General features: G+C 39.6%; 2 protein-coding genes across 5 annotated transcripts in view; one reads left to right on the top strand and one right to left on the bottom strand.

Moving 5' to 3' along the window:
* Positions 1-12,252, top strand: part of foxn1 (forkhead box N1) — an 18,271-nt gene extending 6,019 nt beyond the window's left edge. For 2 of the 4 annotated variants that reach the window (XM_087178714.1, XM_023424059.2), the window contains exons 2-9: positions 2,024-2,159; positions 3,143-3,415; positions 3,661-3,756; positions 3,966-4,096; positions 4,252-4,348; positions 6,652-6,859; positions 7,033-7,485; positions 9,347-12,252. In XM_087178714.1, coding sequence (XP_087034840.1) covers positions 2,024-2,159; positions 3,143-3,415; positions 3,661-3,756; positions 3,966-4,096; positions 4,252-4,348; positions 6,652-6,859; positions 7,033-7,485; positions 9,347-9,666 — 1,714 coding nt within the window. In that variant the 3' untranslated portion in view covers positions 9,667-12,252. The remainder of the gene's footprint in view (positions 1-2,023; positions 2,160-3,142; positions 3,416-3,660; positions 3,757-3,965; positions 4,097-4,251; positions 4,349-6,651; positions 6,860-7,032; positions 7,486-9,346) is intronic. The other 2 variants (XM_087178715.1, XM_087178716.1) reach the window with 2 other exon arrangements.
* unc119a1 (unc-119 lipid binding chaperone a1) overlaps positions 11,772-12,907 on the bottom strand; it is a 17,671-nt gene continuing 16,535 nt past the window's right edge. Inside the window, exon 5 of the mRNA XM_023424052.2 lies at positions 11,772-12,821. Within this exon, the coding sequence (XP_023279820.1) occupies positions 12,709-12,821 (113 nt within the window). The 3' untranslated portion in view covers positions 11,772-12,708. The remainder of the gene's footprint in view (positions 12,822-12,907) is intronic.

The following is a 12,907-nucleotide window of genomic DNA, read 5'->3' as shown; positions in this document are numbered from 1 at the left end:
TATAATATTTGCTTATTATTATTACTGATACAAGATAATATCAGGCTTCAGCAGTCAGAGTCATATAAATCAAATGTCTTCCAAAGTTACAACCTTTTAGTACAAAATACCCTCTTTTGGTCCTATGGATGAACTTAGATTGAACAGATTAAACACATAAAGACCTTATATGAAGCATCAAACGTGCATCTGTCTTCTCCTGCTTATACTGGTCAGCATTACTAAAACCATAATACATATTCTCTATGATTTGCCAAAAATGATTGCATCCAAATTTCCAAAAATAAATACCTGTCAACATTAGTAGTTTGACAAGATTTAATGCAGTTCTGAACGGACGGGTTGCAACTCCTCAAACACATGGTTTCTAATCATGTGAACACAAAAAAATGTTGTCTGCTGCATGATGAAATAAGATTTTTAACACCTCCCTCAAGTTACATGGAAATACCTTCGGAACAATGATAAGTGTTGTCAAATGAATGCTTGGCTCAGTAACTCGAATGTGATGTTAATACATGTGCTGCACACAACCTTGAGCTACATCTGTATATGTTAAAGCTGTGCATCCACGGCTCGTCTCAGGGACTAAAACAGCCAAAAAGATCAGTTCACTGCTCACTTTTAATGCTCTCTAATGCTCTTTAATGTCTTTATGATGAGAAGGCTGAACATACACACACACACACACACACACACATGCATGTACCCACTCTCACTCACTCACACACACACACACACACACACACACACACACACACACACACACACACACACACACTCATCTCCACTGCTGAAGTTTCTACTTTTCTTACTGTAAGTGCATCTGTTCTGGCTGGTGGCAGCGTGTCTGTCAAGCAGATGAGAGGATTTGTTGCCACAGTGGTGAAAAGGCAATCTCTCAACTTTCACCTTGACACTTTAGCCTCCTTTGATCCGAACAGAAAGAGCTACGATTGCTACTTCCCTCTCTCTCTCACTCACTCAAACACACACATTAAAGAAGAGGTCGATCCCTCTGTCAGCATTATTTGGCTTTATGTGACCTAACAGCCATGGTTTGTTGGCAGTTTTAATGAGCTTGGTTTATGTCAGGGTTGAGGTTACCATTACTGGAACAGGGGCCACGTGTCTCTCACCTCCGTCGCCGGGATCAGATAACACCTCTTCCCCTGTCTCAGGCACGTCCATTAATGTCAAACCTTGGAGTTTTAATATACTAGTACTGAAAATGAACTTTACTGTTCCCATGCCTGCATTGATACTGTCAGAGATTTAGAGATGAATAATGACTCAGTAAATATGATCTCAAAGAAGCAGTGACAACAACTTAATCTTCATCTAAACACTTAAGATTTGCTTCCTGTTATGTTATGTTATTTGTGTAAATCAAATTGTATTTTCCTCTCTTCTCTAGTTTCCCTACTTTAAAAGAGAAGATGAATATTTTGAAAAATACATTTATTCTCTTTCTGGTGGCGAGTTAGATGAAAATCTCATGTCTGTCTTAAAAGATATGAAGTTATTGGTAGCAGCAGGTATCTTAGCATCAAAATTTGGAAAGGGGGAAATTTTTACACTTTTTTGTATGAATTAAACCACCAGGATACTGTGTTAATTAGAGAGCAATAGAGGTCCTAGTAGGTGCACTTCATCACCTTTGCTACCTGTTTCCTCCTGTTCCCAGTCTTTAAGCTAAGTTAAGCTAGCCTAAAAAAAAAGCTTTGTACCTATCATACAGGTATCAGTCCTCTCATCTAACTTTCAGCATGAAAGTAAAGTATTTCCCAAAACATCAAACTATTGCTTCAACAGTTTTGCATGCCCTTTGATTTGAATTGATACTGACTATATTTCTAATAATGTATCATCTAAAGCAAATTATACAGACCCCTGCTGGGCCAATCAGTGACAAGATGCATCATCAGCCTGGAAAATGCCACGTTATGATTATTAGACCAAATGCCACTTATAAAAAAATTAAACATAAATCCAACTGACCCTGTTTTTCATCTCTTCACAGGAGAAGATCCTTGTGCACAATGTCAGACTCCTCGACATTTTCCCCCAGCAGCAGGTCTCAAACATCAACCCCCCAGGCCAACCTACACACCTGTGAGCCCCGTGAGACCTCCTGTCAACAGATGGAAGAATCACGGGTATTGAGCTGCCTCAGGCTTTTCTTTTTATAAGACCAGGGTGTTTAATGTAGGGGGATCTATTGGCAGAAATAGAATATAATTCTAGTTATGTTTTCATTAGTGTATAAGCACCTGAAACTAAGAATCGTTTTTGTTTTTGTTAGCTTAGTATGAGCCATATTCATATCTACATACGGAACCTGCCATGTTGCGTCATTCTATAGTAGGCCAGAATAGACAAATCAATCACTGGCTTTAGAAAGGGCCTTTTTATGTTACCTGAAGGCCACCATAGTTTATCCTGCAAGCTTGGATAGCAACGGGTAAGGGGAGAGGTATTCAGTCGGTTGCAATCTGCAACCTCATAGCTAGATGCCACAAAATCCTACACACTGGTCTTTGAACCCAAAAGAACCTCTATTGTGAAAAACTGGTAAAAAAGATCTGACTCTGCTTTGAAGCTGCTGTTTGCACTCCACTATGTCAGACATTAGTTTTAAAAATGGAGGTTGTGTTTGTAAATTGAATTGAATACACATTGACAATAGTCTTTACTTTCCATGGCCTTAAGGACAAATGTTTTTACCTGCCATTGATCAGAATTTCTTTTCTTTTTCCAACTAATCACACCTGGAGAACAAACAGTATTTAACTTTTAAAGCAATAGTTTGACATTTTGGGAAATAATATCTGCTCTCTTGCAGAGAGTTAGAGGAGGAGAATGATACCACTATTGTGTCTGTATGGTGAATATCAAGATAAAATGAGCAGGCGCTTAGCTTAGCTTAGCATAAGGACTGGAAATAGCTAGCCATTTTGTGGATATGACAAGGAGGTTTGCTTGTGATGACCCGTTAGAAAGCATTTTTGCATCCTCTTAGCTTTGATGGGTTAGTGTAGATTTTAAATTAATCTCATAATCTATGAAGTAATGATTTATATTCACCGTGATAATGATAACACCACAGGCTAAAGAGGGCAGGGATGTCTGCTTCACCCAGCAGGGGACCAGCACCTTCAGCCTGAGGACTGCAGCTGTGAACAGGAACAGTTCAGGGTCAGGACCAGCACCAGGGCGAGGCCCCGCTGAATCTGACAACCTCCACCTGTACCGCCGACAGTTCAGCGATGGAGCAGTGTCGGATGCAGGGTGTCTCCAACAGTGCTCTTCTTCCTTCAGCTGTCTGCAGGAGGGGTTCAGCCCGGACACTTGTTCATACAGCTCCAGCAGCGAGGCACCACCACCCTGGGACCAATACAACATCAGCATTCAGGTTTCTAGTCTTATAGTACACTAGTCTCACCTGTTATTTCAGTTAAGGCTTAGTGCAGTCCAAAACAACAAGATGATACCAGGAGGGTGACTTAACAAGAAACAGTGTGAATAAACAGAGTCAATGACAAGAAATGTGTTAAAGATACACTACACTTTGTTCCTCATATAGCAGGACTGGTACACAGACACACAAACATGCTTGCACACACAGAACAATTTCCTTTTATTTTCTCACATTTGCAGAGTTCGTACCCAGAGCTACCAGCCGGGTCAGGGGCGCCTTCCTGCTTCCTGTCTCAAAGCTATCCATCCTACTGCTCATCGAGCCCTATACAACCGGTGAGCGAGGGGCACACACAGAAACGTTTACCTTTATGAGTTGAGGGTATCACGATAATCTGTGCGAACCACAGTAATCTTTGCTAGTTTGCTTCAAAAGCAGTGGACCTGCCAGGAAGCAGTGGTTGTGATTATCATAAACTACTGGATGACCACACTCTCAGTGAAAGCTTTACCATGGTGTGTGTGTTTGTGTGTGTTCTCTACAGGTCTCATCTAGACTGTACTCTAATAATGACCAGACCAACAGCTCAAAATATTCTCTCCAAAGTCTCCCCACTCAATCTCCCCAGGAGAGCACCACACAGCCTCTCTTTCCCAAGCCCATTTACTCGTACAGGTAATACTGCATCACACGTCACCATGTAGTCATATTTAAAGCAACAATGTATAGAATTCTTATGTGATCATCACCTTCAAAATTAATCTGATGGCATTACGTTTTTGCTAGAAAATGGAAGTGCTAATGTAAATATGTCTCCTTCATCAATGCAGTATCTTGATCTTCATGGCTCTGAAGAGCAGTAAAACAGGAAGTCTGCCAGTCAGTGAGATCTACAGCTTCATGACTGAACACTTCCCATATTTCAAGGTACCACAATACATGTTTTCTTTATCACACACAACTGAGTTTAACCTCATCCTCTTCAGAAGCACAAGCAGAAATAATTATAAAAAAAGTTTGGACTTTTGTATGGTCAAAATCTGTACAGTACTACAAATATACCAATGGCTCTTGTGATTGTATGTTGTGTTATTACATAGGACTCTGGCTAACATGTTTCCTCCGTAGTTGCACCTCTCCCAAAAGTTTTGATCTTTAAAGAATTCCTCAACTGAGGCGGTTGTGGCTCAGGCGGTAGGGTGGGCTGTCTACTAATCTGAAGGTTGGTGGTTGGATGCCGAGCTCCTCCAGTCTGCATATGAAGTTTCCTTGGGCAGATACTGAACTCCAAACTGACCCTGAAATATTATCAGTGTCTGTTTGAGTGTGGTAGACAACCGATATATGAAGGAAATAAGCGCTGTTTGAATGTGTGTGAATGGGTGAATTAGGCTTGTGTTGTAAAGAGCTTTGAGTCGCCTATACTAGAAAAGCGCTATGTAAGCACAGTACATTTACCATAGTATCGTCAGTGTGCTGGAGATGTTAAAGCCCACATTTCTGTAGCCCCTGCTGTTCCCCGGTATTGACCCTTCAATTTTTGTGGATAAACCCAAAAATGACATACCCAAAATAAAAAAGGGTACTGTTCTCTAACCATCTTGATTACTGCCATAATCCTGGGTTCTTTGAGAGGTAACTCTTTAAATTTTACTACCAAAAAATTTGGAATAAGAGATACTGAATCATATGGCAGAAAAGTGAGCTTTTTTTGCTTTGCCTTGCCTTTTTTCTTGGCATAAAAAGTATGATGCCTGCAGTAGGCCTAATACCTTTATTTAATTTTTTTAAATTGGAAAAAAAAACAAAATTCAACAGGTACAATTAATAAACACAACTGTTTTGTTTGAAATATGACAAAATATAAGTAGCCCTATAGCAACAAGTTTGAACCACAAGTGTTGCAGTGATATTGTTGATCCCCATCCAGTTCAGACCAAAACACAGGGCCAAAGCATCCCATCAGAGGAATGATGTATGGTGGTCATGATGGTCAATTTTTCTCACTCTGTTTGTGTGTGTGTGTGTGTGTGTGTGTGTGTGTGTGTGTGTGTGTTTGTGTGTGTGTGTGTGTGTGTGTGTGTGTGTGTGTGTGTGTGTGTGCAGTTTCTGTAGTGCAGTCAATAATCTCTCCTCTGTAGCCAAAGGGCTGACGTTCAAGTTTACCCAGGGTTCTATTGTTAGTAAAAGATTTCCTTAAACCACATCTGTGTTGTAGCTGACATTAATTACTCCCATAATATCCCTGTAATGATTAATGACACTCTTTAAGCAGCAGTGCTCTACACCTGCAGCTGGGTGGCTCTGGACCAGCTGGACAGGAACCTGTTAAGGCATGAGGCTGGCACTGGGAGTAAAATGAAGGGCATTCTTGTATCTGTTTAATATTGCCTGTGTGTGTGTGTGTGTGTGTGTGTGTGTGTGTGTGTGTGTGTGTGTGTGTGTGTGTGTGTGTGTGCAGGCAGGTTATGGGACTGCTGCAGATAGAGACAGATATAAACATTTCATTTAGTTGAAATGGTAGGGTAAAACATGCTTATATAACACACCCTTGTGATTTAATATTGATGAAGCGTGCGCATGCAGCTGTAGGGTTGGACCTCTGTTTGAACCCTTACTCACCACAACTAAGTTCACCTATGGAAAGACTTGACATTTATATTCAAGAATGCACTTCATAGATGGCTGCTGTCCAAACAGCTGCCTTTCACATTAAACACAGGCCGTGGGGCCATAAAATATATGAGCCAGATAATATCGTGATACTCTGAGGAAAGTCAGATGTATTTTGCAAAATCTGTGATTTTTGAGATACATCGATGGAAGAAGCATGTTGTCTAATTTGATGCATGGCCACTTAGATGCACTCAGGTAGCAAAAAATTGGCAACCATTTATGATAATCTGATTAATCCTGTTAGTCATTTTTGAGGCAGAAATGCCAAACATTCACTGGTTCCAGCTTCTCAGATGTGAGATTTGATGATTTTCTTTATCTTATGTGTGTCATATATTATTCAGTGTTTTGGGATTTCATGGGACGTTTTTCACTATTTTCTCACATTCTATATTGAAAACGATTTGATACGTCCAGTTTGCCCACCTGGTTGTGCTCCCTACTTTTCCTATAGTAAAATGAATTAATTGACACGGCATTACAAAGCTTGAGAGCCGCTTCTTTAACCCTTTTCTTCAACTCTTCTACATTAAGCCTATCCTCTTTGGTTTCAGACAGCTCCTGATGGGTGGAAGAACTCAGTGCGTCACAACCTCTCCCTGAACAAATGCTTTGAGAAGGTGGAGAACAAAAATGGAACATCGTCTCGTAAAGGCTGTCTGTGGGCACTCAATCCCGCCAAGGTGGAGAAGATGCAGGAGGAGTTGCACAAGTGGCGACGCAAAGACCCCATCACTGTTCGCAGGAGCATGGCGAGGCCAGGTGGGTCCCCTAAATGCATCACAAGTCACCATAACTAAAGAACAGGAGTGTACGGATTTTACCATTAATTTGCTGATCTGACCGTTACTTTAAATCAAATCATAAATACTCAAAGCTGGATGGTAATTTCATTATTTGATTCAGTTATTATTTGATACACTCTCTTTCCACAGAAGACCTCAATCGTTTACTGGGAGAAAGACCGGACAAGCTCAGGTCTTTGCCACCTTACACCAGCCCAGCCCTCTCATCCAGAGTATCCCCAGTCTACGGCACCACTTCGTCATCTTGCAGCCCAGCGCAGCTTCGATCACCCTGCCAACCCATTCGGCGCCCACAGTATGCCCATATTCAGCCTCAGCAACCCTGCTACCTTCCCCCCGCTGCAGCTCACCCCAGCAACTCATTCACCCTGTCCTCACCCTGTGGACACCCACCTGCAGCAGGCTTCCCATCAGGAGGCCTGAACTCCCCCATGGCTGGGAAGATGCCACCAGTTTACAATTCTGCCATGCAGGATGAGTACAGTGTTGGCCCCAGGAGCATGCAGGACTTGATGTTGGAAGGAGATGCCATTTATGACATTGACACACTCAACCCCAGTCTGATTGACCTGCAGCTGCAAGGTATGACGGTGCCAAAGAAAACCAAGCAGCCACATGAGCTTTCACTGTGGCAGTCTAATGAGAAAATCAGGCTGTGTACGACACTTCATCCAACTTCTGCAAATAATCACTTAATATATCAACTGATGTATTGCCATGGCTGACATTATCAGAGAATATTAGCTTACAAGATAATTAATAATTAGGATCGGTATAATTGGTATAAGTTTATGTTGCGTGAAAAGTAACAAGAATTTGAAGTGTAGAAATGATAGATAGATATGTTTAGGTCATTTAGAAAAACTGACTCATTTACAAAATTTATAGTCCACCTGATAAATATCTCACTCACTACATATGTCAAATTTCTTTAAATGAGCTATTTGTAAGTTTTGCTATTGCTACATAGCTAGCATTAGCATTAACAGCTGTTCATTTACCAGCCTAGAAGTAACGTACCTTTACTCACCAAGAGCTGTCTCCAGCAATGGAAAGCAACGCCAATGTTAACTCTTGTCTGTATCACGTCTTCTACTGAAGTTAGCACGCTAACCAGCTAGCCCCGGTCCATCTTTTTGTTACTTTACGATAGCAACTCACTGAAGCCTTCAATCTGCCCTGAAGACGTAGCGCTACTCTGAAACATATTATAACCTCCTGTATCAATATTGTCCAAAGCTCCTGTCAAGCGACAATCACCACCACTCGCTCCCAGCAAGAAACCACGTTTGGTTGCTCTTAAACCAGACTTTTGAGCAGCTAGAGCGAAAGTGTAATTAAAAACACGAATTATGGGTCAGTGTCATTTAGGTTTCCCAGTGAGCCACGTCAGTGAGCCACCATGACCCTGAAAGTGGAGCAGCCAAATGGGATTCAGCCGTCATTCATCTTATCATTTACGCCTGTGTTTTCCAACTGTGACATTTCAAAATATCTTCCAAGTAGAAATAATGTGACTAGAGTTGCAATTGCAAGGCAGCCTAACCCTAGTTACCTCTCATGTTTCACAGTTACATTCAAGTCACAAAGCTAATTTGATTTTCCAGAAAAAAACCCACCTGCTGATCTTTGACAAAAGCAGGAGGTGCATTATCAAAACTCTCCCACAGTTCTTCTCAAAATCCCCTCGAACCATCTGGATGAAAGAAAAATCTGTTGAAAATCTGTTGTCTGAAAGATTTTTAATTTGTTTCTTCTCATGTTTTTCTTGTAGTGTCTTGTGTTGTAGTGTCACATCCCATCTGTTTTTGCCAGTTCTGTTTTCATTGTCACTAACTCTCATGTCATTTCACACCCGGCTAGTCTCCTCTGTCCTGTTCCCACTTACCTAATCATCCCCTCTGTATAAACCTCCCTGTTTCCACTCGCTAGTTGGCAGACAGTCTTCTTGCTCCTTGCCAAGGGCTCTACACCTTAGATTGCATACCTGCCTGATTCCTGTTGCTGCCTGTGAATCTGCCTGCTACCCCTTTGTACCATTGCCTACCTGGTTTGCTTGCCTTGTTTTGCACATTCCAGTAAAGACTCTTCACCTGCCATCACGTTGTGCTTTCACATCTTCAGTTTCTCAGAGCATGATATTTAGTGTTTAATCCATGGACCTGGACATTAATTGTTTTTTTGTAAATAATAAAGTGTTATATTGTATGAAAATATCAGGCGTTGGAAAGAGGCATCAATAAATAGCAATATAACTGCTGATAAAATGATTTATGTGAGACAAAGTGATAAAGGAGCATGAAGTGAATTTATTTTCTATCTTTCAACAGTGAAATCATTAGGTAGTTCATTGTTATATGACATCAGCATTATACTGTTTACTGCTGAACAAGTATTTGTGGTACTCTCCAAAACTCACCTGAAATTTCCCCTCTGGTTTTAGGTAGCATGTGGGAGGAGTTAAGGAAGGACAGCTTGGTGTCGGATCCACAAGTTACCACAGCAGCCCTGTCCACTACACCTGCCCTGCAGTACTCCCACGTCCAGACAAGCTGCCTGCAGGTCACACCTCCTGTCAGTCAGACATCAGAGGTGACTGCTGTCGGTCGATGTAAAGCGGAGTACCAGGTCGAGAACAGTGGCAGTGGACCACACTTAGAGCAGCATGGCTGTTTGAATGGACTGCCTCCTGTGGTTTATTCAGGAGTGGAGAGCTTGGCTGGATATCTGACCTCCTGTACCACAACCATCTCTTTATTGTAAAGACCTGGTGGCTGATATCCCTCCCTGACCCTTGATGTACTATATTAACCTGAATGGGAAATATTGTACCAAGCACCTTCATGAGTATTTGCTTGGTGGTTATTTAACCCACCAGATCCCCTGTTTACCATTGCATGACAGACTCTGTGGAGGAACTAGTTACAAACATATTCACTGTTTGTATCCACTGTGACCAAATGACGATGTTCAACTGATAAAAAATAATATAGCTCTTGTTATATCTTCTTTTTCTGTTTCAATATGCATTTCTTCTCCCCTATTTTTTATTTGCAAAAGCAAATAATCTGCATTAAAATTGTGATTAAATTCCTTATTGAAAATGTTATTGTTAAATTTATTTGTGAATTTAGCTATTTATTTACCTTTTATAAGCTGTATTGTCACATTGATTTATAAATTTCACCTTACTGTGGTAGTAATTAATGGAGTTTTAAGTCTTTTTTTAAAAACAAACAATTGTTTTATTTGGTTATTTGTAATTCAATTTTCCAATCTAATTAAATATGAATTAGTAAAAATGTTCATCACTTTATTGATGCATTCATATATTTTACATTTTTGCCATTCATATAATTCCTTTAGCCAGCTCATATCAGATCAATTGCTTTATTTGTTAGCTATTTCCAAAGGTATACTTCTTTATAAGACTTTAAAACAAACAAACACATAAAATGTTGGCGAACGTCCTCTGCTTAAGCACCTGACTATGAACTGGCTGCAAGCTAAAACAAACCAGCTGTAACTTGAGTCAACACAAGGGCCAAAAAGAAAACATGTGAATGCATAATTATCTCTTTGAATACGTTCATAATATTGTATTATTTGTACTAAAAACAAACCTTTGAGATTATTTTTTGTTTATTTCAGTCAGTGACTCCACTGTTATGTGGTCTCTAGATAAGAAAAGCTCTGTTTACACAGAAGTCCAACAATGATGATGCTATAGGTGGTGTCATGGCAACAGTGCAGTAACACTGTTGTCACAGTAGATGGCAGCAAACACTATGCGCCCTACAGCTTGTTCCTCTGATGCAACAGTCACATCTTTTACTTTTGGCCCTCACAGTATGTTTCCTACATTAATTAGGCCAATACACATCAGGAAAAACATTGGATTAGACGATTTGCAGACATTATTTTAAACTTACACTATTTCAACAACCGCTGTTTATGTACCAGTAAGGTCATAAACTGATTAAAGTGTTTTTTTTTTAAGAAGAGATGAACATTTTTAAGTTCCCTTCAACTCAAATATGTGTTTTTCTTTAATGTTACTTCACTTGGATGTTTGACCTTCACTTCAGGTTGATCTGTCTGCAGAGTTTGCCACTCAACGTAAATATGAGTTTGAGTTGTGTCCCAACAAGATTTTTTTGAAGTAGGTGATATCTTGCTTTGTGTAGCTTAACTTTAAAAATGAACAATATTTTATTCAAGGAATTTTGCATGTAGTTTTCTCAGACTTCAAATGCATACAACATAACTGGTGCGACTAACCCATCAAAAAGATCTAATCTAATATCTACATGTAAATCAAATTTAGTAAATTATATAAGAACAAACATAGCTCTTGAGACCTGCTAATACAGCTCATGAATGGTAATCTTATATAAGGTATTATAATTTATCCAGATGCAAATTATAACTACAAGCAAAGTATGTTTTTAATATGTCTTAAAATGTAATTAAAATTAAATGTTAATTCCCAAGCCTGTGTCTGTAAGATAAAATGTTACATTTAAACAACTGAAGCAACGTCTGGCAACTTCATTAGTTTTGGAATAATTCCACTTCTCCTCCCCAGTAAATGTAAGGAAATTAAGCTGACAAAAGACAACAACACAATGCCAGCAGCATACTTAAACTATGGCTTTTATTTTCCTTGATTTTCATTCATTTAATTTTGAGCGGATAAGCTGTTTCTGGAATTACCTTTGTACTGATTCTCGCTGTTAATAATCTTCATTGTTTTGATTATCTGTTGTCTGCTCAAAATGACCATATGGTTTGTTTTTCTTGTTCCATGTAATGTTTCATCTTTTGTGAAAAAAAGAAAGAAAGAAACAAAAAACAAAAACAAATGATGTATATCAAGATTTCGAAAAAAAATCCCATATTTATTGCAGTGATGGAATTCAGCTGTCAAAACTTTACATAGTTTTTAATTTTATACTTAAAACATTTATCATAAAGTATACACAGTGTTCAGTACTACAGAGAACATACTGGATATCAAAATTGGTATCTGACTTTTGACTTTTGGCTAATGTATGTTTTCTTACACTTCAAAATGGCTATTTCTTTAAAAAATACTCCTGGCGTAGTAGTACTATGAACATGAAAACATAAAACAAATGACACATTCACATAGACAAAGTACACATCTCTGTTTGTCATTCAACTGAACAGTGACAGATCATGGGAGGAGGACTGAATCATTCTCACGTGTGCTTCTACAAATTTAAGAACCTTCAGGAGTAAAAATGTAATGAGATTCCTATACAAACTATATAAATATACATCTGAATGGATTCATTATTATTAAACTTTTACAGGGTAACTTAATTTCTCTCTTTGTCTCCTGGTGTGTTTCAGGACAAACAAGACTAACTGTCTCCTCTTACTCTTCACATAACGGCTATCAAAACACACAAAATGTAAATTAATCAATGTGTTCCTGATGATCAAGTTGAAACCACATATACAGACTGAAATCAACAGTATGTACAGACACTGCATGTGTTTACTGCCCACACACTCGCTCACACACACACACTGATGCAAACTGATGATAAAACTGGCAGAATTCAATGTTCCTGCAAAGAGGCAGAGGGAGAAATCTGACTGGTCAGGCGGCTGAATACCTGAATGGAAATACATGGAGTTAACAGGAGTGAGAAAAGAGTATTTACTGCCAGTGATTTGTCCATCAGTCCATCTGCTTCTGGTCCTGAAGTGGTACCTGGATCATGGAGAATGTCTAGAACAGGGGGGAGTAAAGGGTGGAGGGTGGAGGTCTTCCTATGGCCCCCCACTGTAGGAATAATCTGCCTTGTTGTGCATCACCAGCTTGTTGTCCACAAAGTAGAAGCTGTCAGACTGCGTCTCATAAGGATGCAGGATCATCTCCCGCACTAAGAGAGATAGAATACACAACAATCAGGATTTTGTAACATCACCTCCTGTTAGATCTAATAAAACATCTGTATGTGGGCGTATT

The sequence above is a fragment of the Seriola lalandi genome, unplaced genomic scaffold (assembly GCF_002814215.2).
Source record: "Seriola lalandi dorsalis isolate HSWRI2012SDOR001 ecotype SW California unplaced genomic scaffold, Sedor1 jcf7180002054703, whole genome shotgun sequence".
NCBI lineage: Eukaryota > Metazoa > Chordata > Actinopteri > Carangiformes > Carangidae > Seriola > Seriola lalandi.
The sequence above is the reverse complement of the archived record's forward strand: the minus strand, read 5'-3'. Positions and strand labels throughout refer to the sequence as shown.